Raw genomic sequence first — 26,432 nt, 5'->3', positions numbered from 1 at the left:
AGTCTTCGGTCCTGAAATGGAGCCACAACATGCCGTTTGTGATTTTCAGCGCCCTCTGGTGCCTGCGATGTGAAATGCAGTTGCAATGAAAACACTGACATGCAATTTCCCTTTCCCCAATCAATCCCACTCAGTCTGGTGACAATACATGTGCTTCACTGATTGCCTTTTAAAGAAAAACAAAAGGAAGAGCTAAGTGTCTCTATTCTATCTGGGGGTGGAGCTAATTTCAGAGTCAGAAAAATGTAAACGAAAGTTAGAATTAAAGAAACTCGCCAGATCCAATTCATGGCACTATCACAAAACACAGCTTTCCTTAGGTATACTTGAACTTCTATGATTATTACCAGTCCACAAATTACAAACTGCACCTGTAAGATCTTTTCCAGAAACACTTCAAACATGAATATGTATGTATGTATGTATGTATATATATATTATAATCAAGTTATTTAGTGATTTCTAGCATTTTTCCAGTTTCGCAGGGAGTCAGGAGCACACTGCTGCTTGTAAAGGAAAAATCAGATGTTCCACCTTTTCAGTTTGACTTCCAACCGTGGAATTTGACTTGTGAATTTGAATCATGGGCATGATGTTATAGGAAAATAATCAACTGGGTGGTGCGATGAAGTTAATTATTTTGTTACAACTGTACATCCCAAAATGTTTTATTCCTCTTATTTGCCAATCATTACAATTTTTATTCATTAAAGAACATCACATAGTACTTTTTAACCATTTATAGTTACATTTAATGTTGTGAAACGTCTACGAAACAAGCTTCCCATTTTTTCCTCGTTTCCTCACTAGTCTCACATTTTGTTCTCTCTCCCTTAAAGAAAAAAAGTCTTGTTACTTGGAAACCACACAATGTAAATTCCTTTGTTACAAGTTCCATAAATTACCTTTTACACAGTTACAGCTTTACCTCTGCCTGTTACAAAACGCCGACACTGGAGACTCCTTCCATAAATGTTAAACAGACATCTCCTTATAGAAAACGTCACCATAACCATATGATTACACACGTTTTTGTGTTCAGACGCAGTGTATTCAGCTCTATATTGTGCTGAGTCACGTGCAGGTTAAACCACTTCAGCAGGAGTCATGATGTATGAGAGTGAGTGTGTGATAGACAGGGAGATGTGTGTGAGAGTGAGTGTGTGATAGACAGAGAGATGTGTATGAGAGTGAGTGTGTGATAGACAGGGAGATGTGTATGAGAGTGAGTGTGTGATAGACAGGGAGATGTGTATGAGAGTAAGTGTGTGATAGACAGGGAGATGTGTATGAGAGTGAGTGAGTGATAGACAGGGAGATGTGTATGAGAGTGAGTGTGTGATAGACAGGGAGATGTGTATGAGAGTGAGTGTGTGATAGACAGGGAGATGTGTATGAGAGTGAGTGTGTGATAGACAGGGAGATGTGTATGAGAGTGAGTGTGTGATAGACAGGGAGATGTGTATGAGGGTGAGTGAGTGATAGACAGGGAGATGTGTATGAGAGTGAGTGTGTGATAGACAGGGAGATGTGTATGAGGGTGAGTGTGTGATAGACAGGGAGATGTGTATGAGAGTGAGTGTGTGATAGACAGGGAGATGTGTATGAGGGTGAGTGTGTGATAGACAGGGAGATGTGTATGAGAGTGAGTGTGTGATAGACAGGGAGATGTGTATGAGAGTGAGTGAGTGATAGACAGGGAGATGTGTATGAGGGTGAGTGTGTGATAGACAGGGAGATGTGTATGAGGGTGAGTGTGTGATAGACAGGGAGATGTGTATGAGGGTGAGTGTGTGATAGACAGGGAGATGTGTATGAGAGTGAGTGTGTGATAGACAGGGAGATGTGTATGAGAGTGAGCGTGTGATAGACAGGGAGATGTGTATGAGGGTGAGTGAGTGATAGACAGGGAGATGTGTATGAGAGTGAGTGTGTGATAGACAGGGAGATGTGTATGAGGGTGAGTGTGTGATAGACAGGGAGATGTGTATGAGAGTGAGTGTGTGATAGACAGGGAGATGTGTATGAGGGTGAGTGTGTGATAGACAGGGAGATGTGTATGAGGGTGAGTGTGTGATAGACAGGGAGATGTGTATGAGGGTGAGTGTGTGATAGACAGGGAGATGTGTATGAGAGTGAGTGTGTGATAGACAGGGAGATGTGTATGAGAGTGAGCGTGTGATAGACAGGGAGATGTGTATGAGGGTGAGTGAGTGATAGACAGGGAGATGTGTATGAGAGTGAGTGTGTGATAGACAGGGAGATGTGTATGAGGGTGAGTGTGTGATAGACAGGGAGATGTGTATGAGAGTGAGTGTGTGATAGACAGGGAGATGTGTATGAGGGTGAGTGTGTGATAGACAGGGAGATGTGTATGAGAGTGAGTGTGTGATAGACAGGGAGATGTGTATGAGAGTGAGTGAGTGATAGACAGGGAGATGTGTATGAGGGTGAGTGTGTGATAGACAGGGAGATGTGTATGAGAGTGAGTGTGTGATAGACAGGGAGATGTGTATGAGAGTGAGTGTGTGATAGACAGGGAGATGTGTATGAGAGTGAGTGTGTGATAGACAGGGAGATGTGTATGAGAGTGAGTGTGTGATAGACAGGGAGATGTGTATGAGGGTGAGTGTGTGATAGACAGGGAGATGTGTATGAGGGTGAGTGTGTGATAGACAGGGAGATGTGTATGAGAGTGAGTGTGTGATAGACAGGGAGATGTGTATGAGAGTGAGTGTGTGATAGACAGGGAGATGTGTATGAGAGTGAGTGTGTGATAGACAGGGAGATGTGTATGAGAGTGAGTGAGTGATAGACAGAGAGATGTGTATGAGGATGAGTGTGTGATAGACAGGGAGATGTGTATGAGAGTGAGTGTGTGACTGACAGGGAGATGTGTATGAGAGTGAGTGTGTGATAGACAGGGAGATGTGTATGAGAGTGAGTGAGTGATAGACAGAGAGATGTGTATGAGAGTGAGTGTGTGACTGACAGGGAGATGTGTATGAGGATGAGTGTGTGATAGACAGGGAGATGTGTGTGAGAGTGAGTGTGTGATAGACAGAGAGATGTGTATGAGGGTGAGTGTGTGATAGACAGGGAGATGTGTATGAGAGTGAGTGTGTGATAGACAGGGAGATGTGTATGAGAGTGAGTGTGTGATAGACAGGGAGATGTGTATGAGAGTGAGTGTGTGATAGACAGAGAGATGTGTGTGAGAGTGAGTGTGTGATAGACAGGGAGATGTGTGTGAGAGTGAGTGTGTGATAGACAGGGAGATGTGTATGAGAGTGAGTGTGTGATAGACAGGGAGATGTGTATGAGAGTGAGTGTGTGATAGACAGGGAGATGTGTATGAGAGTGAGTGTGTGATAGACAGGGAGATGTGTATGAGGGTGAGTGTGTGATAGACAGGGAGATGTGTATGAGAGTGAGTGTGTGACTGACAGGGAGATGTGTGTGAGAGTAAGTGTGTGATAGACAAGGAGATGTGTATGAGAGTGAGTGTGTGATAGACAGGGAGATGTGTGTGAGAGTGAGTGTGTGACTGACAGGGAGATGTGTGTGAGAGTGAGTGTGTGACTGACAGGGAGATGTGTATGAGAGTGAGTGAGTGATAGACAGGGAGATGTGTATGAGGGTGAGTGTGTGATAGACAGGGAGATGTGTATGAGAGTGAGTGTGTGATAGACAGGGAGATGTGTATGAGGGTGAGTGTGTGATAGACAGGGAGATGTGTATGAGAGTGAGTGTGTGATAGACAGGGAGATGTGTATGAGGGTGAGTGAGTGATAGACAGGGAGATGTGTATGAGAGTGAGTGTGTGATAGACAGGGAGATGTGTATGAGGGTGAGTGTGTGATAGACAGGGAGATGTGTATGAGAGTGAGTGTGTGATAGACAGGGAGATGTGTATGAGAGTGAGTGTTTGATAGACAGGGAGATGTGTATGAGAGTGAGTGTGTGATAGACAGGGAGATGTGTATGAGGGTGAGTGTGTGATAGACAGGGAGATGTGTATGAGAGTGAGTGAGTGATAGACAGGGAGATGTGTATGAGGGTGAGTGTGTGATAGACAGGGAGATGTGTATGAGAGTGAGTGTGTGATAGACAGGGAGATGTGTATGAGGGTGAGTGTGTGATAGACAGGGAGATGTGTATGAGAGTGAGTGTGTGATAGACAGGGAGATGTGTATGAGAGTGAGTGTGTGATAGACAGGGAGATGTGTATGAGGGTGAGTGTGTGATAGACAGGGAGATGTGTATGAGAGTGAGTGTGTGATAGACAGGGAGATGTGTATGAGGGTGAGTGAGTGATAGACAGGGAGATGTGTATGAGAGTGAGTGTGTGATAGACAGGGAGATGTGTATGAGGGTGAGTGTGTGATAGACAGGGAGATGTGTATGAGAGTGAGTGTGTGATAGACAGGGAGATGTGTATGAGAGTGAGTGTTTGATAGACAGGGAGATGTGTATGAGAGTGAGTGTGTGATAGACAGGGAGATGTGTATGAGGGTGAGTGTGTGATAGACAGGGAGATGTGTATGAGAGTGAGTGAGTGATAGACAGGGAGATGTGTATGAGGGTGAGTGTGTGATAGACAGGGAGATGTGTATGAGAGTGAGTGTGTGATAGACAGGGAGATGTGTATGAGGGGTATGTGATAGACAGGGAGATGTGTATGAGAGTGAGTGTGTGATAGACAGGGAGATGTGTATGAGGGTGAGTGTGTGATAGACAGGGAGATGTGTATGAGGGTGAGTGTGTGATAGACAGGGAGATGTGTATGAGAGTGAGTGTGTGATAGACAGGGAGATGTGTATGAGAGTGAGTGTGTGATAGACAGGGAGATGTGTATGAGAGTGAGTGTGTGATAGACAGGGAGATGTGTATGAGAGTGAGTGAGTGATAGACAGAGAGATGTGTATGAGGATGAGTGTGTGATAGACAGGGAGATGTGTATGAGAGTGAGTGTGTGACTGACAGGGAGATGTGTATGAGAGTGAGTGTGTGATAGACAGGGAGATGTGTATGAGAGTGAGTGAGTGATAGACAGAGAGATGTGTATGAGAGTGAGTGTGTGACTGACAGGGAGATGTGTATGAGGATGAGTGTGTGATAGACAGGGAGATGTGTGTGAGAGTGAGTGTGTGATAGACAGAGAGATGTGTATGAGGGTGAGTGTGTGATAGACAGGGAGATGTGTATGAGAGTGAGTGTGTGATAGACAGGGAGATGTGTATGAGAGTGAGTGTGTGATAGACAGGGAGATGTGTATGAGAGTGAGTGTGTGATAGACAGAGAGATGTGTGTGAGAGTGAGTGTGTGATAGACAGGGAGATGTGTGTGAGAGTGAGTGTGTGATAGACAGGGAGATGTGTATGAGAGTGAGTGTGTGATAGACAGGGAGATGTGTATGAGAGTGAGTGTGTGATAGACAGGGAGATGTGTATGAGAGTGAGTGTGTGATAGACAGGGAGATGTGTATGAGGGTGAGTGTGTGATAGACAGGGAGATGTGTATGAGAGTGAGTGTGTGACTGACAGGGAGATGTGTGTGAGAGTAAGTGTGTGATAGACAAGGAGATGTGTATGAGAGTGAGTGTGTGATAGACAGGGAGATGTGTGTGAGAGTGAGTGTGTGACTGACAGGGAGATGTGTGTGAGAGTGAGTGTGTGACTGACAGGGAGATGTGTATGAGAGTGAGTGAGTGATAGACAGGGAGATGTGTATGAGGGTGAGTGTGTGATAGACAGGGAGATGTGTATGAGAGTGAGTGTGTGATAGACAGGGAGATGTGTATGAGGGTGAGTGTGTGATAGACAGGGAGATGTGTATGAGAGTGAGTGTGTGATAGACAGGGAGATGTGTATGAGGGTGAGTGAGTGATAGACAGGGAGATGTGTATGAGAGTGAGTGTGTGATAGACAGGGAGATGTGTATGAGGGTGAGTGTGTGATAGACAGGGAGATGTGTATGAGAGTGAGTGTGTGATAGACAGGGAGATGTGTATGAGAGTGAGTGTTTGATAGACAGGGAGATGTGTATGAGAGTGAGTGTGTGATAGACAGGGAGATGTGTATGAGGGTGAGTGTGTGATAGACAGGGAGATGTGTATGAGAGTGAGTGAGTGATAGACAGGGAGATGTGTATGAGGGTGAGTGTGTGATAGACAGGGAGATGTGTATGAGAGTGAGTGTGTGATAGACAGGGAGATGTGTATGAGGGTGAGTGTGTGATAGACAGGGAGATGTGTATGAGAGTGAGTGTGTGATAGACAGGGAGATGTGTATGAGAGTGAGTGTGTGATAGACAGGGAGATGTGTATGAGGGTGAGTGTGTGATAGACAGGGAGATGTGTATGAGAGTGAGTGTGTGATAGACAGGGAGATGTGTATGAGGGTGAGTGAGTGATAGACAGGGAGATGTGTATGAGAGTGAGTGTGTGATAGACAGGGAGATGTGTATGAGGGTGAGTGTGTGATAGACAGGGAGATGTGTATGAGAGTGAGTGTGTGATAGACAGGGAGATGTGTATGAGAGTGAGTGTTTGATAGACAGGGAGATGTGTATGAGAGTGAGTGTGTGATAGACAGGGAGATGTGTATGAGGGTGAGTGTGTGATAGACAGGGAGATGTGTATGAGAGTGAGTGAGTGATAGACAGGGAGATGTGTATGAGGGTGAGTGTGTGATAGACAGGGAGATGTGTATGAGAGTGAGTGTGTGATAGACAGGGAGATGTGTATGAGGGTGAGTGTGTGATAGACAGGGAGATGTGTATGAGGGTGAGTGTGTGATAGACAGGGAGATGTGTATGAGAGTGAGTGTGTGATAGACAGGGAGATGTGTATGAGAGTGAGTGTGTGATAGACAGGGAGATGTGTATGAGAGTGAGTGTGTGATAGACAGGGAGATGTGTATGAGGGTGAGTGTGTGATAGACAGGGAGATGTGTATGAGGGTGAGTGTGTGATAGACAGGGAGATGTGTATGAGGGTGAGTGTGTGATAGACAGGGAGATGTGTATGAGAGTGAGCGTGTGATAGACAGGGAGATGTGTATGAGAGTGAGCGTGTGATAGACAGGGAGATGTGTATGAGGGTGAGCGTGTGATAGACAGGGAGATGTGTATGAGAGTGAGTGTGTGATAGACAGGGAGATGTGTATGAGGGTGAGCGTGTGATAGACAGGGAGATGTGTATGAGAGTGAGTGTGTGATAGACAGGGAGATGTGTATGAGGGTGAGTGTGTGATAGACAGGGAGATGTGTATGAGAGTGAGCGTGTGATAGACAGGGAGATGTGTATGAGGGTGAGTGTGTGACTGACAGGGAGATGTGTGTGAGAGTGAGTGTGTGACTGACAGGGTATATATAGGGTGTATGAGAGTAAGTCAAATGAAGACTTTTAAAGTGAGTAATAATTAAATGTGCAACATTTTTTTTCTGGAGGAAACCGGACACTGGTTAAGCTCTGGAACATTTACATTGAGTAAAATGGAGATCATGTGGAAAAATGATACACTTTAATGACACCTGTTTGCAATAAAGAATGCAAAATTAAAAAAAAATAATTTTTTTTTTCATTTGACTCACACTTGTAAATGGGAAAAAAGTGTGAAATTAACATTAAGACATCACCAGTGCTGTTTTTTTTCCCCCTGGGATTTTACTTGACTTTGAGTAAACATGTTGGTGTATTGATGAACCCGAGGCTAGTGGATTTGTCCGTCTGTCCTTCCTGGCGGGTTGCCGTCTGTCTGCCTGTCTGTGCCTGCTGTACAGGCTCCCTGATGTTCTGCACAGCAAGTGTAGACAGGCAGACACACCACAACTCAGCTTTCACACAACTTTCCTCAGCTTTATCCATTCTGCTGTTTAAAACCCTCCTCACACTCCTCACACAGTGCTGACTGTAGCTGGATACACCAACCCTTCCCTAAGAGTGGGATTTGATGATACCCACACACTTCACACACTTCAAATAACTTCATTAAAGCTATATTTATATGCTGTTCAGTGAAAAGATAAATGCAGACTCCTCTGCTGATATTACGCCGTAATCTTATTTTTTATAAATTACATTTGCACAGTATACACTGCAGAAAAAGACAATTTTAAGTGAAAATTTTAAATATATTTGACTTTATGAGTCAGTGTTATACAACAAGTGATTGATAACTACATTACTTAAATGGCACCAAATAAATCTTAAATATAGTTGAATATGTGTAATATTTCTCATTGTGAGATTACAATACAACAAATATGTAAGGAGTAAAACACTTGGTGTTGTGCTGTTATAGGAAAATAATCAATGAGAGGATGGTGTGATGAATCAGAGTTACTGTTACCAGTCCGAAATTGATTATTTTCCAATAACAGCATGTCCTGAAGTGTTTTATTCCCCTTATACCACAGCAATTTACCAAAAATTACATTTTTACAATTTACTAATGACTGAAATATCATACTTTGTGTCTATTTATAGTTATTTTTAATGAGGAACATCGTCAAAACTCTCTTCTCACGTACATTACAGCAGCTAGAAACAGTCGTTACCTCACCAGCCTCTCTTTCTTTCTTTCTTTTGAAGTTAATAATAATATTTTTTAAAAAAGAAAAAAAGCAGCATGTTACTGATGAACTCCTCTGTCCTGAAGACTTTCCTGTATCGGAAAACTTACAGACCGCTACAATGCTCTGACACTGGAGACTCCTTCCATAAATGTTAATGAAACATTGCCTCAAAGAAAACTTCATCATATCAACAATTAAAAGTTTATCTTTGTTAAATTACAACGTTATCCGTACGTAACGTGGAACAAAGAGCTTACAAATCCCTGTGTAAGTTGTTACTATAGAAAGTTGAATGTATTAGAACAAACGCATCAATATAAACCTGTGATTTGCAGCTGCAGGTCTTTTTTACCTTCTAACCATAAATGCTTGACATAAGCAAAATGATCTGCCAATAGAGTTTAATAATCTTAGGTTATTAAAGATAGGTTTAATAATCTTACTGTAATCTCATAATGAAAAATATAAGATATATTTGAGTATTTTTAAGGTATGTTCTTTTTTTTTTTTTTTTGCAGTGTGGCTACAGTTTCATTTACAGGAATGCACTTTTCAGGAATCTGTTTTCCCCTTATTAAATCTCTCTCTGTGCCTTCTGAGTCCATTTGGGAGTTGAAGCATTTGGTTTGGGTCTTTAACACAGCTGGAGTCTCTCCAAGTCAAACTAGCAGTGTCTCTCTCTCTCTCTCTCTCTGTCTCTCTCTCTCTCTCACACACACACACACACACACACACACATACACACACACATTCTTATATTACTGTCTTTAACGTATTAAAGCTAAATATCTCTTTATGAATCCAGCAAAATATGAGTGTCAACAACAAAACACACACACACACACACACACACACACAGAGTAGATAACATGTTTGCATCTAATGTTAATCGTCTAATTAGCTATGATTATTTTCTTCATCGAATTCCTTTGACCTTTGTAATTTCAACATAAAAATGACATTCATCAAATTATGGGTTTGCATCTCAATTTGATTCTCCCACATTTACAAACACACACACACACACACACACACACACTCAGTAAACACACATTCTGTTTCGTTTTTTTTTAAAGTCTCCTCTGCCAAACACTTACGCACATTCTTGGCCGGAAAAGCTAGGTTTTTGTGTGTGTGCGTGTGTGTGGTGTGTGTGTGTGTGTGGTGTGTGTGTGTGTGTGTGTGTGTGAAAACACAAGCAGCCAATCAGATGGCCTCGAGCAAATCCTACACAGCTCTCCGCATTTCCTTGTGTCTGCCCCTCAGAGCTCTGAAACCCTCTCTCTCTTACACTCCTGTTCATGCTCAACACACACTCTGAAATCAGTGTACACAGGCAGATAACAAAATAATCCATCTAAAACCTAGTAAGGTATTTCGCTTGGAGGATGAGATCTGGTTAGCATGCAGGCATCGAGCGAGGCAGACATGCTCCGGCTTTAACAGCAATCTGCTGCTGGATGCATTATAACGACAGACTCCTTCACTCTAAATGCTGGAAAGCCATTAGCATGAGCTCACTAGCTTTCAGTATACGCTATATTCATTATTTAAAGTGTTCCTTTAAAAATAAGTATAATTAACCTTCAGTTAAACATCCTACAGAACTCCATTAAATTAAAGTCAAGTAATTTAATTTCATCTCTAAGTGACTCAGATATCCATCGAAGCAAATCGAAGGTATATTTGTACATAGTGATACAACAGAAGCTTAAAAAGAAGCGCTTTCCATGGCTTACTCTTACTCTTGAGATTCCTATTGCGCTGAAAAATCCCAGCCAAGAGTGTGAAAGGAACAAAACTACAACAAATCTGTTTTTTTTTTTCATCAGATAAGCCAACAACCCAGCATCTAAACATGCCCAGATAGAGACGATAGTGCACCATAACTTCCTATTTACGCTGTTAGAAAGAAGCACTGATATACACACCTTCACACACATTATACAAGCCAGGATATTCCACTGACTGTTAATAAAACACAGCATAACTGCGTCTGAAGATACTAGCTGATAAAGGCAGGGTGGATTTACGATCCACAAGAGTGGGAGGAAATAGAAACTTGAATTGAGGATTATATCAGAAAATCTCCCTGCTCAGAGTTATTGGTCTGTTTGCTGAGAATAATGCATTACACAGATCCTAAGAAGACACTTTTAAGGCAATTAGAAAAAGATTTAGGAATCCTAGCGAAGCCACATTGCTCTCATCTTCTCATTTTTGTTGTATATTTGAGATTATTTGTATAAATCTAAACTTGTTTAGCACTTTATATCTACACTACAGCAAATAGCTCAATTATGATAACTGAGGAAATGTGAATCTTTGATGTGAGTAGTTTTACAAGTGGCTTTGCATAGAAATATTATTCATAACTGTGGTTTAAGACTCAATTGGTTGCTCTTTGGTAGCAATAAAATTTTCCTGTGTTTGAGTTGGCTCTAAGATTGGCTAAGCTCGCTGACATTTGTGAAACCGCAGCATTCCGAGGCTTTTTTGAACCGATGATTGACGAAGGGCAAACCATTGCGTATTTCAAGCCTGAGAAGCTTGTGTGCTTTGAGACTTAATTTGACTTTTATAAAAAAAAAAGAGTGATAGATTGAGTTTTAAATCCATGCATCGTTTAAGAAACTAGTAGCATATTTTTTTGTATGTTAATTTCTGCTCAGTGTTGATTGTTAAGTGCAAAATAAATCAGACTTTTTACAAAATAAAATAAAAAAAAACCCAAAGCAGTGCCACATTTCCGGCAGGTAAGAAAAGGAGAACTACAAAAGATTGACGTACAGTTTTTGACACAGTGAAGAGCCTGAATGAATGCAGGACTTGTGGATTAGAGCTTAGCGATTAGCGACGCGCATCCTCGCCCAGTCTAACCAATGTGCAGACTACTGTACACTCACATATCCATGAACAGGTAGTCTGAACACTGGGCAGACGGAGGAGAGCAATAAAGCGCTGCCCTTTCAGTTGGGAGAGATACGTCTCCTTCGTCCTCCCTCCTCCTCCTCCTCTTGCTAGGGAGCTAGAAAAATCCCGTTAGTAGTCCGTTATTTTCAGATGGAGCTGCGTTCTGGTTTTTTTCGCTTCCTGGCCCCTGAAATACATATTTGTTTGTTTGTTTGTTTGTTTGTTCTGCAGCAATAGAATACTTATTTTCTGTCCTGGTCCTAACAGCGTCCCATGTTGCAAGAGCCGTATCCAGCCTTGACGTGGCACATTCGTTCAGACGACCGCCGGGAATTTGGGGCGTGCTTTCGTGGAAGAGATATTAGTGGGAAAAAAAAAAGAAAGTCCAAGAGGCAGTGAGGGAAGAGGAGAGGAGAGGAGAGGGAGGGACCCTCGGCTCCATATATGGGACGTACATTTCGGGGTCCTCCTAGGTGCTGGACGGTTTTTTGTAGAGCGTTAGAGTTGCGCGCTTGCTGGTGTGAGTCAGTCCGAGAGGTCGAATCCCAGATCACTGTCGTCTCTGAGGTCTGGATGCCTTCAGCCTGAGTTTAGAGGAGTTTCTAGTGGCTTCTCTGGTGTTCTTCTCTCAAACCTCAGCACTCGTCCTCTGCCTGCACTCTTTCTCCTCCTCTCTCTCGTTCCTCCTGCTGTTAAGTACTACCAGATGTTTAGACTTAATGCCAGGCTGTCATTTAATCTCTCTCCCTTTCTCTCGCTCTCCTCGTTCTCCTCAAGAAAAACTTGAGGCAGGAAGTGGGGCCCTCTGGAATGGGGGGAAATATGTGAGAAATAAATAAAGAGGGTGGAGGAGAATATTTCTGAACTGCACAGCGTCATTAATATTTTCATATGGACCTCAAATGCTTTTGTTTTAACATTGATCTGTGCGGTCCAGTTCCAAAGAAACCTCACCTACTTGCTACGCCACATTCTTTACCTCCATCCTCATAAGCACAGTAAAATCAGAAGGCTTAACCTGAGCCTTCAAATACATGGAGGGGAAATAATGGTGTTCTTAAACCACAGCATGTTTTAATGCCTTCCACATGTGCTACTTCTCTTAGTCTGTTCTCTGCCTTTTATCTCACTGCCATAGCTCACCCTTTCTTTCCCTTGTTTTCATTTCAGACTTCTTGTACAACCCTGTCTTTATTTCTCATATTCTCTTCCTCTGCTTGACTGCATACCTCTGTATACACTATATGGCCAAAAGTATGTGGACACCTTATCATCACATAAATATATGGTTCTTCCTCAAACTGTTACCACAAAGTTGGAAGCACACAATTGTATAGAATGTCTTTGTATGCTGTGGCATTACAGTTTCCCTTCACTGGAACTAAGAGGCTCAAACCTGTTCCAGCATGACAATGCCCCTGTGCACAAAGCGAGCTCCATGAAGACATGGTGTGTGAAGGTTGGAGTGGAAGAACTCGAGTGTCCTGCACAGAGCCCTGACCTCAACCCCACTGAACACCTTTGGGATGAACTGGAACACCGACTGTGTGCCTGACCTCACTAATGCTCTTGTGGCTGAATGGCCATGATCCATAATCTAGTGGAAAGCCTTCAGAGAAGAGTGGAGGTTATTATAACAGCAAACGGGGGACTAAATCTGAAATGGGATGTTCAACAAGCACGAGTATGACTGGTCAGGTGTCTTCATACATATGGCTATATAGTGTATCATTTTTATTTACTTTTCCTTTTCTGCTCTACAGATCTGTGTGTTCACAAACAGCATTCAGCAAATCATGCTCATTTTTACTCAGACTATTGCAAAGTGTTTGACTGAGAAAAAAAAAAAAAATGCACTGAATTTCTGCAGAGTTTGACAACAGGCAGACCGAACAGAAAAAAAATCCTGTTTCCTCGTATGAAAAAAACTCACAGGCCCTAGTTCAGTGATGCTAGATTTCTAAACATGATCTAATCACGGATTCTGTAGCAGATCCTTGATTACGGCAAAATCACATACATTTATATGAGTTATGTAGTTGTAGGGAGCTCATGAAGAGAAGGGATGAGTTCAAGATCAGAGTTTCGTAGATTTTTTATTCGATTTTCCCTCTTCGGTCTGATTAGTAACAGAAAAAGAGAATGTTTATGGGCAAATGAGATGTTTTCAAATTCAAAACTGATAGATCTCATTTCAGAGTCTGTGAAGCTCCACTATAAAACAAAACATAATCACTTTAGCTGATGGATCTTATTTATAGCTATAAAATAGTCACTAATAGTTAAGCATTAAAACGTCAGCATTTGGTCACATTAGTTGCATTTCCAGGTAATTTTATGCAACTGGACCTTCACATACTCATGTTCTAGATTATGGACAAGAAATCGCACTGATTGCATTTCAGTGTGGTACGATTGCAACACACTGATGAGAGTGAAATGTAATGCAACCTGGAATTACAATCACTTCTGATGAAAATCAACTTTTAATTCTTAAAGCAATCTCCTGCTGTGTTTTTTTTACTAGCGACATCAAGGAATGTAATAGCAATGCAAAGAAGATGTTTCTATTTGACATCCATGTGTTACAAATGAAAAGTAATACCATCTGTGCGTTTCACAATTTTCCCCTGTGTGCTTCTGGCACAGAATCTTCTCCATACTAGAGAGACTGTCTACAATCATGTCTTCAGATTTTCATTCCAGACAGATACTGTAGGAGAAACACCTGGTAGTCATTTGAAGACCAAGACCGATTGATTAAATGAGTGAAATCAGGTGTGACTCCTGCTTGGCTGGAATGAAAACCTGCAGCTATACTGATGCTGTGGATAATATCAGAGACGTCTGTTCGAGACTTTTAATTTAGATCAGGAGCTTTTCATTTTTGTTTTGCTGTCAAAGTCTTTTTCCAAGATTAAAAAAAGCAGAAGTCACAGACTCGTTTATGATTACGATTTCAGCACTTTTCACTTATCCACTTAATGTATATATATATATATGTATGTATGTATATGTTAGACACATTAGGCAAAACTGTAAAGTTATATTTATTAATTGAAGCCTTTAAAACTTTATTTATGAACTTTCCACCATAGTAAAAGAATTAAATTGTGTTGGATCATATTAAAAGCACCTTTCCAGGTTTGAAAAAGTGTAGTTAAATTTCAAGTGACATTATTTAAACCTGTTTTAATCTACTAAGCTTTAGATTAGGAAATGAACAAGTGTGCTACAGGCATCATTAACAACTGATCATTTTAAGTGACAGTCAGTTGAGCTTATAATAATAGTTAATAAAATAGTTAATCTCCACCATGGAAATCCTTCCACTTGACTCTAGAGGGAGCAATTTGACACCGACTCTGAAATTTCTGTTTTCCTTCTCTAAAAAATGTGTTTATACTACAGTAAAGTGTAAAAAAACTGTAACAGAGATCTTCAGCACAACTTCAAATGGCAGATTGTGTCAATCTGTCAATGGCAGAGGTGCTAACATCTCTAGAATAGCAGTTTAATTTTAAGCCATTGCTATTGCAATAAAATAAAATTCAGCTAGCAGAAATGGCAATTCACTGAAGGGGAAAGGACACTTGGTAGTGGTTACTTTCACGCCAACTTTACCTGAGTAACTTTGACTTATGACTTCACAAGCCTCTGTCGTGTGAACAAATAGAAAGCAAGAAATCTGGACTGTGGGCTGTTTGGTTGATAAAAAGTAGCGTTTACACCAAACTTTTGCCTCACTGTGTTCTTACTGTTGATTGGCAAAAAAAAAAGAATAGCCATCTCATCTACTGACATGTGCTGGGGCTTTTGTGGTAAATTTCTGTTTTTTTTTTCTCTATAGGCTTTTCATGTTAACAATGTCGGCACCTCTGAAATAGCATATGTATGGGTAAAGGGTAAATCGGCCATTTTGAGCCCAATTTCCCATAATTACACAAGGTGTCCTGAATTTAAGCATGTCTTAAATGATCTTCTTCCCAGATTACCCTGTGGTGTGTGGTGTGTACATGTGTAACATTCCTAACCTAACACCTCTAATGAACTCACAATCCAGTCTTGTCACAACCCAGTGCAGTAAATATCGAGAATGTTCAATGATGTTTAATGATTCAACATCCACGCAAAGGTTTCATGTACAAAACACAATCTTGACGTCATGCCTGAAGGACAGATAAACCAGTGACAGCTGAGCAGAACTTTCACATTTCTTTATGAGAAATTCTGTAATATTCCAGGTTCTGCGATTCAGGAAAAATGTGAAAAATCTGTCGTTGTGTCTGGGGTCTGTCATTTTTTACAACATCACTCAGGTGTATATAAATCTTATCATCTGGCCCTGGTATAATCAGGATGTTTTAAAGCCTGTCACTGACGTTCTTGCTGAGGTTCCTGGTTTTTAATCTGCAGGAGAAAGAGAAGAAGTACATGCTGCCCCTGGACAACCTGAAAGTCAGGGATGTGGAAAAAGGCTTCATGTCCAGCAAGCACATGTTCGCCATTTTCAATACAGAGCAGCGGTAAGCCTCCAGAACAGTTTCTGGTTTCTAATGACATGTAGAGTAAGGTGATATTGTTTGGGCCATATACCTTTATGTTTTTTTTTTTAAATAACAAAAAAAGATGCAAAGTCTGGAAGTAGCTGACTCTATGCTTTTTGTAGAGATTAGAAAAAAATGTTTTTGAAGACATTCAATAAAAGTATCATTAAACACATTTTAAAGGTTCATTTTTAAATGAAACACAATTGTTTTGCAAAACTATATATCGTGATATATACCAGGTATCACAGAAAGGTCAAATATTGTGATTTTTTTTATTATTTTTTACGTTACCGACCGTTAATGACACTGAAATTGTTTACCATAATGCAGAATCCTGGAAAGGATTCAGTGTGTATTACATTTTGGATTGTGAGTCATTTGCAAATATTAAACGTTTACTCACTAAATATTGTACACGTGCAAACACGAGTCATGTTATTAGTTCCTGTTACCAAAGTCATTCTAAATTTCTTTTTTACTGTACATAATATATATATTTTACTATACGTACATTCGATATTGTTTTATTATGGTTTTCAAGTTTTGGGTCACTTTAGAGCTAATTATTAGTATTCTGTTTTTCAGAAACGTCTTCAAGGACAATCGCTTCCTAGAGCTAGCATGCAACACGCAGGAAGAGGTGGACAGCTGGAGAGCATCCCTGCTCCGCGCTGGTGTTTACCCAGAGAAATCTTCGGTCAGTGACCACTAGTAATGCGCAGGTCTAGAAGCAATAGAGCTGATGCAGCTCCTTAACCTTCATCTTGAGATAATGTATTAAGTCTGAAAGGCATAAAACCCGATATTGCGCAATGTACTACATCACCTGCTTTCAGTTAGGTCCCCACTTTTTAATGAGCACATCTGAAACTGGTGCTGTGGGGTTATAAATTCCTGAGGACATTTGTTGGCCAGGTTCCAGTTAACCTTCTTTCCTAAAAGCACTCTATTCTCTCTTGTTTCACATCAATCTTTCTTCTTCTTTTTAGGTGGAGAGTGAGAGCTCTGGTACCACGGAGAACTTCTCCATGGATCCTCAGCTGGAGAGAAAGGTGGAGACCATCCGAAACCTGGTGGACTCCTACATGGCTATCGTCAACAAGTGCATCCGGGACCTCATGCCCAAGACCATCATGCACCTTATGATCAATAATGTAAGAGCCTTTCCTGCCGACTGTAAAGCTGAAATGCAGACGTTCTTGTAGTGTTTAAAATAGACACTGTCTGCATTATGGAAATTATTATGGAGCAGAGATGGGTTTTCAATCAGGATTTAAATGACAAGAGTGAAAACTATGCATCACTGATGGGCTGGTGAAATGAAGCGAAGTCCGAAGTCTTGGACTTAAGCAAAAAACTCCATTATGTATGGAGGTCAGACTGAAAATAGGGACGTTGAGAAGCTCAGTGAGGTAGGGTGGAGCCAGGATATTCAGAGCTTTGTAGGCAAGAACTAGAATCATATATTGTACAAAGTAAGAAATGGGTAACTGGGTAACAGAATGTGAGCGTGTCTCTGAATATATTGTAGTCTATTAAGTCATTTGCCAGGGAGTCCAAAGTGCATCTGGGACTTCATGTCCAAGATTATCATACATATTATGATCAGTAGCGCAAGATCCTTTTGAAACAGGAAAATTTGTAATGTTTAAAAGTGTCTCTAGACCTGTAATAATTCTAATTTTATATATAAGTGATGGTGGTAAAAAAATTTTCAGAGAATTATTGTGAGCCATTGACACTAGGAGTAGTGAGCTAGCGTTTTTTTTTTTTTCTCCTGAAATGCCCCGATTAAATTAAGTCTTTTAGCAAAGCACTCCTCATTGGATTCCTCATAATGGCATGTTGTATCAGTGTAATGTATTTTTGGAGTTATACCTGGAGTTAATGTCTGGGCCGGAAAAATGTAAACAGATGCTTGAAATGAAGAAACCAGTGGGAACTATTACATTTTCAACATTGCAAATCAATGACTTTGAGAGATTCCTCTGAGAAAACATCTGGCATTATAAAGAGTATAGAAAGTGTACTGAATCTCTGGCAGGTGAAGGACTTCATCAATGCAGAGCTGCTGGCTCAGCTGTACTCGGCTGGGGACCAGAACACACTGATGGACGAGTCTCAGGAGCAGGTGCAGCGCAGGGAAGAGGTGTTGCGGACCCACCACGCGCTGAAGGAGGCGCTAGCCATCATTGGAGACATCTCCACCACTACCATCTCCACCCCTCTGCCTCCTCCTGTGGACAGCTCCTGGCTTCAGGCTGGTCCTGGCGGCTCTCGCAGGTGACCATACTGCTCCATCAGTCTTTTCCACATAGCCCATAGGCTTTGCCAAAATTAGGTGTTTGTTCATGATAGTTTATTTTTATGGGATTAACCTTCCAACAACCGTATATCTGATTTTTCTCTGTTTTACTCGATTGACAGTTACTGACTTCTGCATTAGTAAAGCAGTTTGAAGATCATGTTTTAACTGACTCAGGGATTCATGTTTCTGTTATAATCAGCAGAAAATGCAGTAGTAAAATTATTATATTCAAATTTTAGCAATTATTATAGATAGATAGATAGATAGATAGATAGATAGATAGATAGATAGATAGATAGATAGATAGATAGATAGATAGAATTTGACAGCCCCATTGCAGTACCAAAATTGCACACTAGGGGCCACAATTCACAGACTACATCTATGTTACAGTAATAGCAAATCAGTTGAGAAAAACTGTATTTCTGTAATCCTGAATCTATTTTAGAGGAAAAAGTCATTACATTTATGGTAATTTAATGTTATTTACTCCACAGAAAAGCCCTTTACCTGGGTTACTTCCAGTGCTAGGCCTGTGTACTGGATAACGGAGTACTGTGACTGTGAACTAAATCAGATTGATTTTTATTCCATATTTACAAAGACGAGTTATTTTTAGCCCTTTTATTTCCCCCTGTTACTCAGGAGTAAGTAACAAGTAGTGCAAGTATTTTTAAGGAATATAATATTTTTATGTTGTTCCATGAAATGATCCTTTTGAACAGAACATACAGGTAAAAGCTGCCTTTAGCCAAAATATGACTTAAGTCCTGTTTTTTTTTTTTTTTTAAAGACACAAATGACTCACGAGTCATCATTCAAACCACGTAGTGGCTTCCATTAAATGTGCTTTATCTGTGAGAGTAAAGCTGCTTCTTACCATGTTGTCCACATGGTATTGTCATTTAGGTCTCCCCCTCACTGATGGCCCTTTTGCCCCCTCAGGTCTCCCCCTCCAAGCCCCACTGCCCCACGCAGAATGTCCGCAGGTCAGAGGCCAGCAGGCCGGGGTGCTCCTCCTCCTCCGTCACGCCCAGGGCCTCTTGGGCCCTTTAACAACAGCGGTGATAGTCCACAGGTGCCCAACCGCCCAAACCGCGCTCCTCCCAGCATTCCCAGGTGAGATCTTACCCGAGTCACAGGCATGGCTTCATATCTGCAGCACATTTCCCCTGAAAGGAGTCCTATCATTGTAAGATGGCTGAGGGTTAGTGTATCATCTGATTACTCTATCAGTTTCAACATGATTGTTTGGCCAAATATAAAATCGCCACATTTGTTCCCCATATGTAGTCAATCAGCCTTGACATGTTTGTTACCAAGGCTGATTCATTTGACTGGATCTACTAACAATAAGGGAAGATTAAAACCATAAGCACTCTCAAATAAACCTGCTGATGTGGTTTCTGACACTGAACAATACCATGTTCTCTATAAAAAATGACAAATGGACATCTGAGAGCTTGAGACAGTACTGATCACTATACACCAGCCTCAGACAGAGGAGGTGTGGACCAAAGGCTGTAGGAGTAAGTGTATGTTAGAAGTTCTTCAGATGATAATATATTCTGATTTGTATATGCATTTTAGTACAGAATTATTCAGCTGTTTATCTGGCTTGAGCCAGATGATGTCTTTGGAGGCAAGTGGTCGCTAAAGAAGTAAACTTCACACACCAAACATGTCCTGGCTGACTGTTTACACTTCGGAACATTGTGACAATTAATTAAATTTTGGGTCAAACTGTATATTCAAAAGAATAATTTGGCAAAGACCCCAGCAAATGCAAGGTAATCATGACCTCTGATTTTTTTTTCTGCATATTCGCATGTCCCACATTAGCATTTCTTGAATGTTCCTTCTAAGTTGATGTTACAGCTGTAAGCCGTTTGTGGAAACTTGTCCCTGTACAACAGAAATGAGGTTTTACGATTATTTGTCAACATTCAGAGATGAATTGAGATGAAGTAAGTATTGAAGAAGAAGCAAAATGAAACAGTGTGATGCCTGAACAGTCGTATTAAATAACTGAGCAGCATGACCTAAACTCTGATGAAGCTGAGACAAAAATTAAGGAAAAATTAAGGAAAAATTAAAGTCCATGGGTTTCAAGTCGAGTAAAGCAATGAAATGACAACTTTGGAGACGTGTTTGGCTTTTTAAAAGTGGAAGTTTCAAAAGATTCAGAGGACTTTGCTGCTTGTTTAAGAGCCGGCTTGTTCTCCAGGCCATATAAGTAACTTCCTAGGGCCCAAACATCACAAGGGGGCCCTCTTGTGGCATTTTTGGGCAATTAATTTTAGTAATTTAATTTTTCCCCCCACAAAAGTTATGCTCATATTCAACAAAGACGCACAATTTTTATTTATAAATCTATTGGCTTATCAGTGATGGCTGTTAATGCTACATTTTAAAAACATTACTTCTTGAGGGCAGAAAAAAGGAAAAGAAAAAAGTAGAATGGCAGTATTAAAGCAGCTTTGTTGGAGTATGTTGGAGGAAGGGGAAACATTTAGAAATCCGTGTCGAGTCCCACCACCTGGCCGTGTTTAATTGTTAGTTAGTGAAATGAGAAAAAAATGAGCAAAGGTGAAAGTTATGTGTCTCCTCCCCACCTAGTGTTCTCATACGTAAGTGCATGTATAGTCCATAGATTGCATAGAAACTTTATTTAGACACATTGGAAACAGTAGAACATAAAATCCACAGACTACTCACATTTACATCTGCTTTCTCTGATTTTTTTTTTTTCATTCTCTCCAAAACACTAGTAAGGTAGCTTAACACTTATTGCAGTGCTGGATTTTGCAAAACAATCTGACTTACAAAGCAAAACTGGAAGTTATTGTGATTAACAGCCAGTAGCTTATTATTAGTAGTATTATTAATAGTTGTAGTAGTAGTAGTAGTAGTAGTAGTAGTAGTAGTAGTACCTGTCTGCCCCCTAGTGGTGAATGTACACTATGCCTGTGGGTTTGGGCTCAGATTTGCATATTTGCTCTGGCAAGCTCTCAGTAAGTCATGCAAAGCTCATCTGACTAAAGGAGTCCTAAGTTCTGAGCTCAACAAGCTGCTTAATTCAGATAATACTTTAAAATCTTCCCTAATCTTCCTTCTATAATCTTCTCCAGGTTAAACTCCTGGCTCATTTCATCACATTAGTTTAATATGAAAGACTTAAAACCGTTTAACTAACAAACTGAATGTCAAAAGAAATAAACATTTCATTCATATAAAGTGTATAATGATTTAGTATTCAATATTTTATCCAAATGGCTGCATTTAAGCAAGCTATTGCATCTACCTGCAGATCTGTGAGTAGAATCACTGTGGAAATCGTTGACTCATTTTGAAATGTGTTGTTGAAGCTTATTATAAGAGCAACGCCAATCCACATACATGCCAAAAAGTACTGTTTCTATGGTGAGCTAATATTATGGCTTGTGCTTATTAAAAGCACTTTAACTCTTACAAGACTCAGTCGAATATAACCGTTTTTAGTGTTTCTAATTTTTTTCCCTTGCACTCTTTTCTGTGCCTTGCTTTTCTAACTGTATTTCTTTATATCTTTTCTATTTTGTTCTTTGTTCAACTTTTGTGTCTTAAGTTTTTTCTTTAGTTTCAAACTGAAGGTTGATGTAGCTGGTAGTCTCACCCGAAATCTTTATCTTAAATACATTCCAAAATCTTCAAGTCTTGCTTTAAACAAAATGGTTAGGATCCGCAATCCATAAAAAATGTACAATAGCAGAGAATTATCTGTATTCACAAGAAACCACAAGCTGTTATTCACAAGAAGAAAGCCATTATGTCACACATACATTACAGCACAGTGAAACTGTTTTCTTCACATAACACAGCTTGGAACGGAGAGGGTTAAAGACCTTGCTCAAGGGCCCAACAAAGGCAGCTTGGTGGTGCTGGGGCTGGAAGCCCTGACCTTCTGATCCTAGAGCCTTTATTGAGCCACCAGTGAAACATATCATATCTGTATATATTTAAAAAAAAAAAAAAAAAAAAAGATAGCTTATTACTAGCATAAGTGTTCTGATTATGAGCAGAATGATAAATTGTGGTAAGGGAAAATTGTGATTCTGGTTGTCCAAGATGGCGGCCTCCATAATATAAGTTTTGTTCATTTACTGTCTGCAGCTCGAGGCAAATAATTACAAAAGAGATTTTGGGTGAGCACGGGTTCTGTTACTTCTTAACTACATTGGCTAACAAATGCGTTTGCCTGATTGACTCCATTAGGGTTAAGGGAACAAATATGTAAATGTTTTTTTTCCTTTAAAATCAGTGAAAAACTGATCATTTGAAGTGAGGGTCTTCTATAACGCTATAAAAGTGCATTTTGGTGTGTTTCAGGTTGCATTGATTGAAGACATCATATTTGTCCTATTTAAAACTGTTTCCTGTGGTGTTTGACTAATTTACTCACTAACATTCTGTATGTGTGAACTGAAAATAATCTGACTATAAATTTTTACTGCTTCAGCTGACTACTTTCCAGCCTACACTCACTAATTCTCTCCTCTTTTTCTCTTTCCCCATCTCACACTTTCCCACTATCTTCTATCCTCATTCATCCTTGTTTATCTTTCAGCCGCCGACCCCCACCTTCCCCTACCAGACAGGTCCCGTAAGCTACCCAGCGGGATCCCCTCCTCCTGGACCAAGCACTCACACACTCCTCAGCTCTTACGTCTCATAACCCTCTGATCCCTGAGCTTCAGCTCCTGCATGTCCCAGTCTTTATCTTCACTGCTCCTAAATCATTCCTAGACTCACCTTGTGTGTGCACATTCCCCTGCAGTGCTAGTGTCCATGTTAGCCATGCTCGTTTCGTGCCGTGTCTCTGTGCCTGTGATCTGGATTGGCCAAGCAGGACTCAGGGCGAGTCCTACCAACAATAATACCCACAGTCTTTTTAGCTTCACTTCTCTAGTCTGTGAAATCCATCGTGACCATGCCGCGCTCGCGGATCTCCGATCAGAGCAGCGAGGCTCCTCGTAGTGCATGTTCCGTTTTTAAGAGTATATTTTTATGCGTGTGTGTGCGCTCAGGTGTGTGCAGGTCTTGCTACCTTGCTACGTGAATAATATTTTTAGTGAGAGTATGTGTGTATGCGTGCTTACATCACAGTCTCCCCCGAATGAAAAAAGTCAATGAGTAAAATAGTGTGTGTGTCTGAGTTGGAGTTAAGACCAGTCTTGTGAATACACAGTCCAAGACCTTGTTGTCTAAAACAAATGTTTTTCATTAACCTGAAAGAAAAATTAATTTTATGATAACGTCTAACTGACAGGTCGACTTGCAATATTCTTTATTTGATTAATTATGTGATTAATTAAGTAAGTTCTAGGTCTTAGGTCTAATCTTGTATCAGTGGTTAGAAAGTTAAGGCTGGGGATAAAAATGTTACTAATCTACAATTTCTGCAGGAGTGCCTTTGAGCACTATTAAAAAATAATTAGCAAAATGTTTTTGTAAAATGTGTAGCTTGCTGTAATTATCCATCTTGCAGCTATTCATTGGTTGTTAAGGATTACATATGGACACAAATGGGTGACAAGTTAAAGGAAAAACCTGAACACATGAGTGAAGAATCATAACGGGTGCAGAGGTTTCCAACAATTAAATATCATGGTACAATTAACTTCCTACCCTGTTCTGTGGCATGGATAAAAATGCCGAGTATGCCCATTTGATTTTATTTTTGGATCAAGAAGAGTCAAGAGGAATTTTGAATCAAGAGGAAAAGTCACTTTGAAAGAAGGCACAGACTCACAACAGACTCAGGAACAGTGATGTCAAGTGCCGGTAGGGACCAATCCTCAGGGGCTCCAAGGGCTCACTGAATGGTTAATGAGGAAGAAAGTTATGTCCATCATATGCTATGACCTTTATAGTAACCACATCTCAACCCTAACGAACACCTATGAGAGATTTGAGGGTAGTGTTCGACAGAGCTCTCCACGACCATCATCAAAAATGAGGAAGTATCTCTTGTTATTACAATGTTCGTCTCTCCAGTTCAATTCTACAGACTTGTAGAACCAATGCCATGGTGCACTGAAGCTGTTCTGGCAGCTCATGGTGGCCCAACACTTTACTAAGACACTCTGTGTTGGTTTTTCCTTTCATTTGCTTTCCATCTGTATATGATTGGTTACACTCTAATTCATGTTGTTAGATGGATGTAGTGGGACTGTTTGATAAGTAGTGAGATCAGCATCCAGACCAAGATTTGGAATATAGAGTCCACGATCCAGGCAAAGAATCTGAGTAATGATACCAAAGAACCAGACCAAGATTCAAAGTATCAAGACTATAAGTAATGTCACCTATCCAGACAGACATCCAGGTCAAAATTCTGAGTAATGAGACTGAGACCCAAACCAAAATTCGATATAATGAGACAAGCATCAAGACCAGGATTCAAAATAATGAAACAGAGAAAGTTGAGAAGTGAGAAGACCAAACTACAGACCAAAATTCAGAGTAATGAGACCAAGATTGAGACCAACAAGCTGGGTAAGGAGACAGAGATCCAGACCAGTACTGACCAAGACTCAGATCAAAATTCAGAGACATAAGACTGAGATCCGGATAAAGATTTGGTGTAATGAGACCAAAATCCAGACCAAAACTGAGAGTAAAGATACCGAGATCCAGACCAAAATTCAGAGTAATGAGTCGAGCATCCATACCAAGATTCTGAGTAATGAAGCTGAGACCCAGACCAAAATTCTGAGCAAAGATCCAAAGAGTGACTAATAATAATAAAAAATCAGGCAAAGACTTTGTTTATGTCTGATCAAGACCACAAGATCTCAACTCCAGCTCTGGTGTGTACGCGTTCTGTGCGTTGATTCATGGTGCACATGCTTTGTTTGATGGTATGTCAGTATCAGTATGGCAGTGTGTTTGTTCATGTGTTTTTGCTGTCAATGATCGGCACTACCGCTGATGTTGAAACCAGGCCCTTACCTCATCTAGTCGTTATTCTGTCTATGTGCCTGTGTCGTCGAAGCAGCCCTGTCTACAGGCAGGCTGATTAGCAAATCCTGGGACATACTTAACCTTCCAACTGAACACACAAACTTAACAATTCTCATGCATACACTTCATAGCATAACAGTGAACATCACAAGAGCTTAATAAAATACACTATCCTCTCTGCTATACAGTAACTGTGCAATGTGGCAATGTGTGTTTGTTACTTAAAAGTAATAATAGTGATTTTTTTTTTATTAGACGTTGGATAGGTAATTAATTCCGAACAGACTGCCATAAAGTCTTCTGGATGGATATACAGGAAGTGAATGAATGTTACTTATGTTCGGATGTTCTTTAACGAAGATGTTTGAATGTCGTCAGTGAAATTCTTAACATCGTGTCAAATATTCACCTGTTTTTCAGCATCTTATCTGTTCGAAATCTGCATTCATTCCACAGTGGCACCTCCAGACTTTCATTATATAAGATGAAAAAAAGGGATCAATAAAACGTGTACTAGAAGTTAAATTAGATTTGTACTCGTTTCAGTGGGCAGTTGATGTGTTGTTTCTGTGGGTCTCTGTCCATTTAGTGTACTGCCGAGTCAAGCGGGTGATTTTGTTTGTACTTGAAATCTGTTTTGTTCTTATCGTCTCTTACTGTATCTCAGAATACTGATTCATACTACTATAATGGCATGAATAAATCTGTATTGCCAAAGCTAGTCATAGAATCAATCTATATACAATATGCAACAGAACGTTACAGTGTTACATACACATACACACATGCATACATATATATACATATATATAAAGAAATAATATTGTTCACTGGAGGAAATCAAGACACTTGCCTCCGTTTTGTAAATGTGGTTCTTTTGAGGGATATGTAAACTGTATTAGTGATTATATTCCTTATGTAATTCAATAAAACGTGTTGAAGACCGTTATCATTGTGTTTTCTTGACGTTGTGCATTTTTTTTAAGTTTGGATATGAGAAGAACACTTCGGCTTATAGCCGAGATGTTCGCCAAAGACTTGGTGACTTTTTGTTGCAGGTGCAAATTTGATGTGCTA

The 26,432-nt window shown here is 40.4% G+C and overlaps 1 protein-coding gene across 2 annotated transcripts in view; it reads left to right on the top strand.

Moving 5' to 3' along the window:
- dnm3b (dynamin 3b) overlaps positions 1–26,304 on the top strand; it is a 53,168-nt gene extending 26,864 nt beyond the window's left edge. For both annotated transcript variants that reach the window (XM_026947509.3, XM_026947508.3), the window contains exons 16-21: positions 15,909–16,018; positions 16,628–16,739; positions 17,032–17,196; positions 18,087–18,325; positions 19,296–19,469; positions 22,957–26,304. In XM_026947509.3, coding sequence (XP_026803310.1) covers positions 15,909–16,018; positions 16,628–16,739; positions 17,032–17,196; positions 18,087–18,325; positions 19,296–19,469; positions 22,957–22,996 — 840 coding nt within the window. In that variant the 3' untranslated portion in view covers positions 22,997–26,304. The remainder of the gene's footprint in view (positions 1–15,908; positions 16,019–16,627; positions 16,740–17,031; positions 17,197–18,086; positions 18,326–19,295; positions 19,470–22,956) is intronic.
- Positions 26,305–26,432: the final 128 nt, after the last annotated feature.

The sequence above is a fragment of the Pangasianodon hypophthalmus genome, chromosome 4, assembly GCF_027358585.1.
Source record: "Pangasianodon hypophthalmus isolate fPanHyp1 chromosome 4, fPanHyp1.pri, whole genome shotgun sequence".
NCBI classification, from domain to species: domain Eukaryota; kingdom Metazoa; phylum Chordata; class Actinopteri; order Siluriformes; family Pangasiidae; genus Pangasianodon; species Pangasianodon hypophthalmus.
This window is presented reverse-complemented; position numbering and strand designations above follow the sequence as displayed.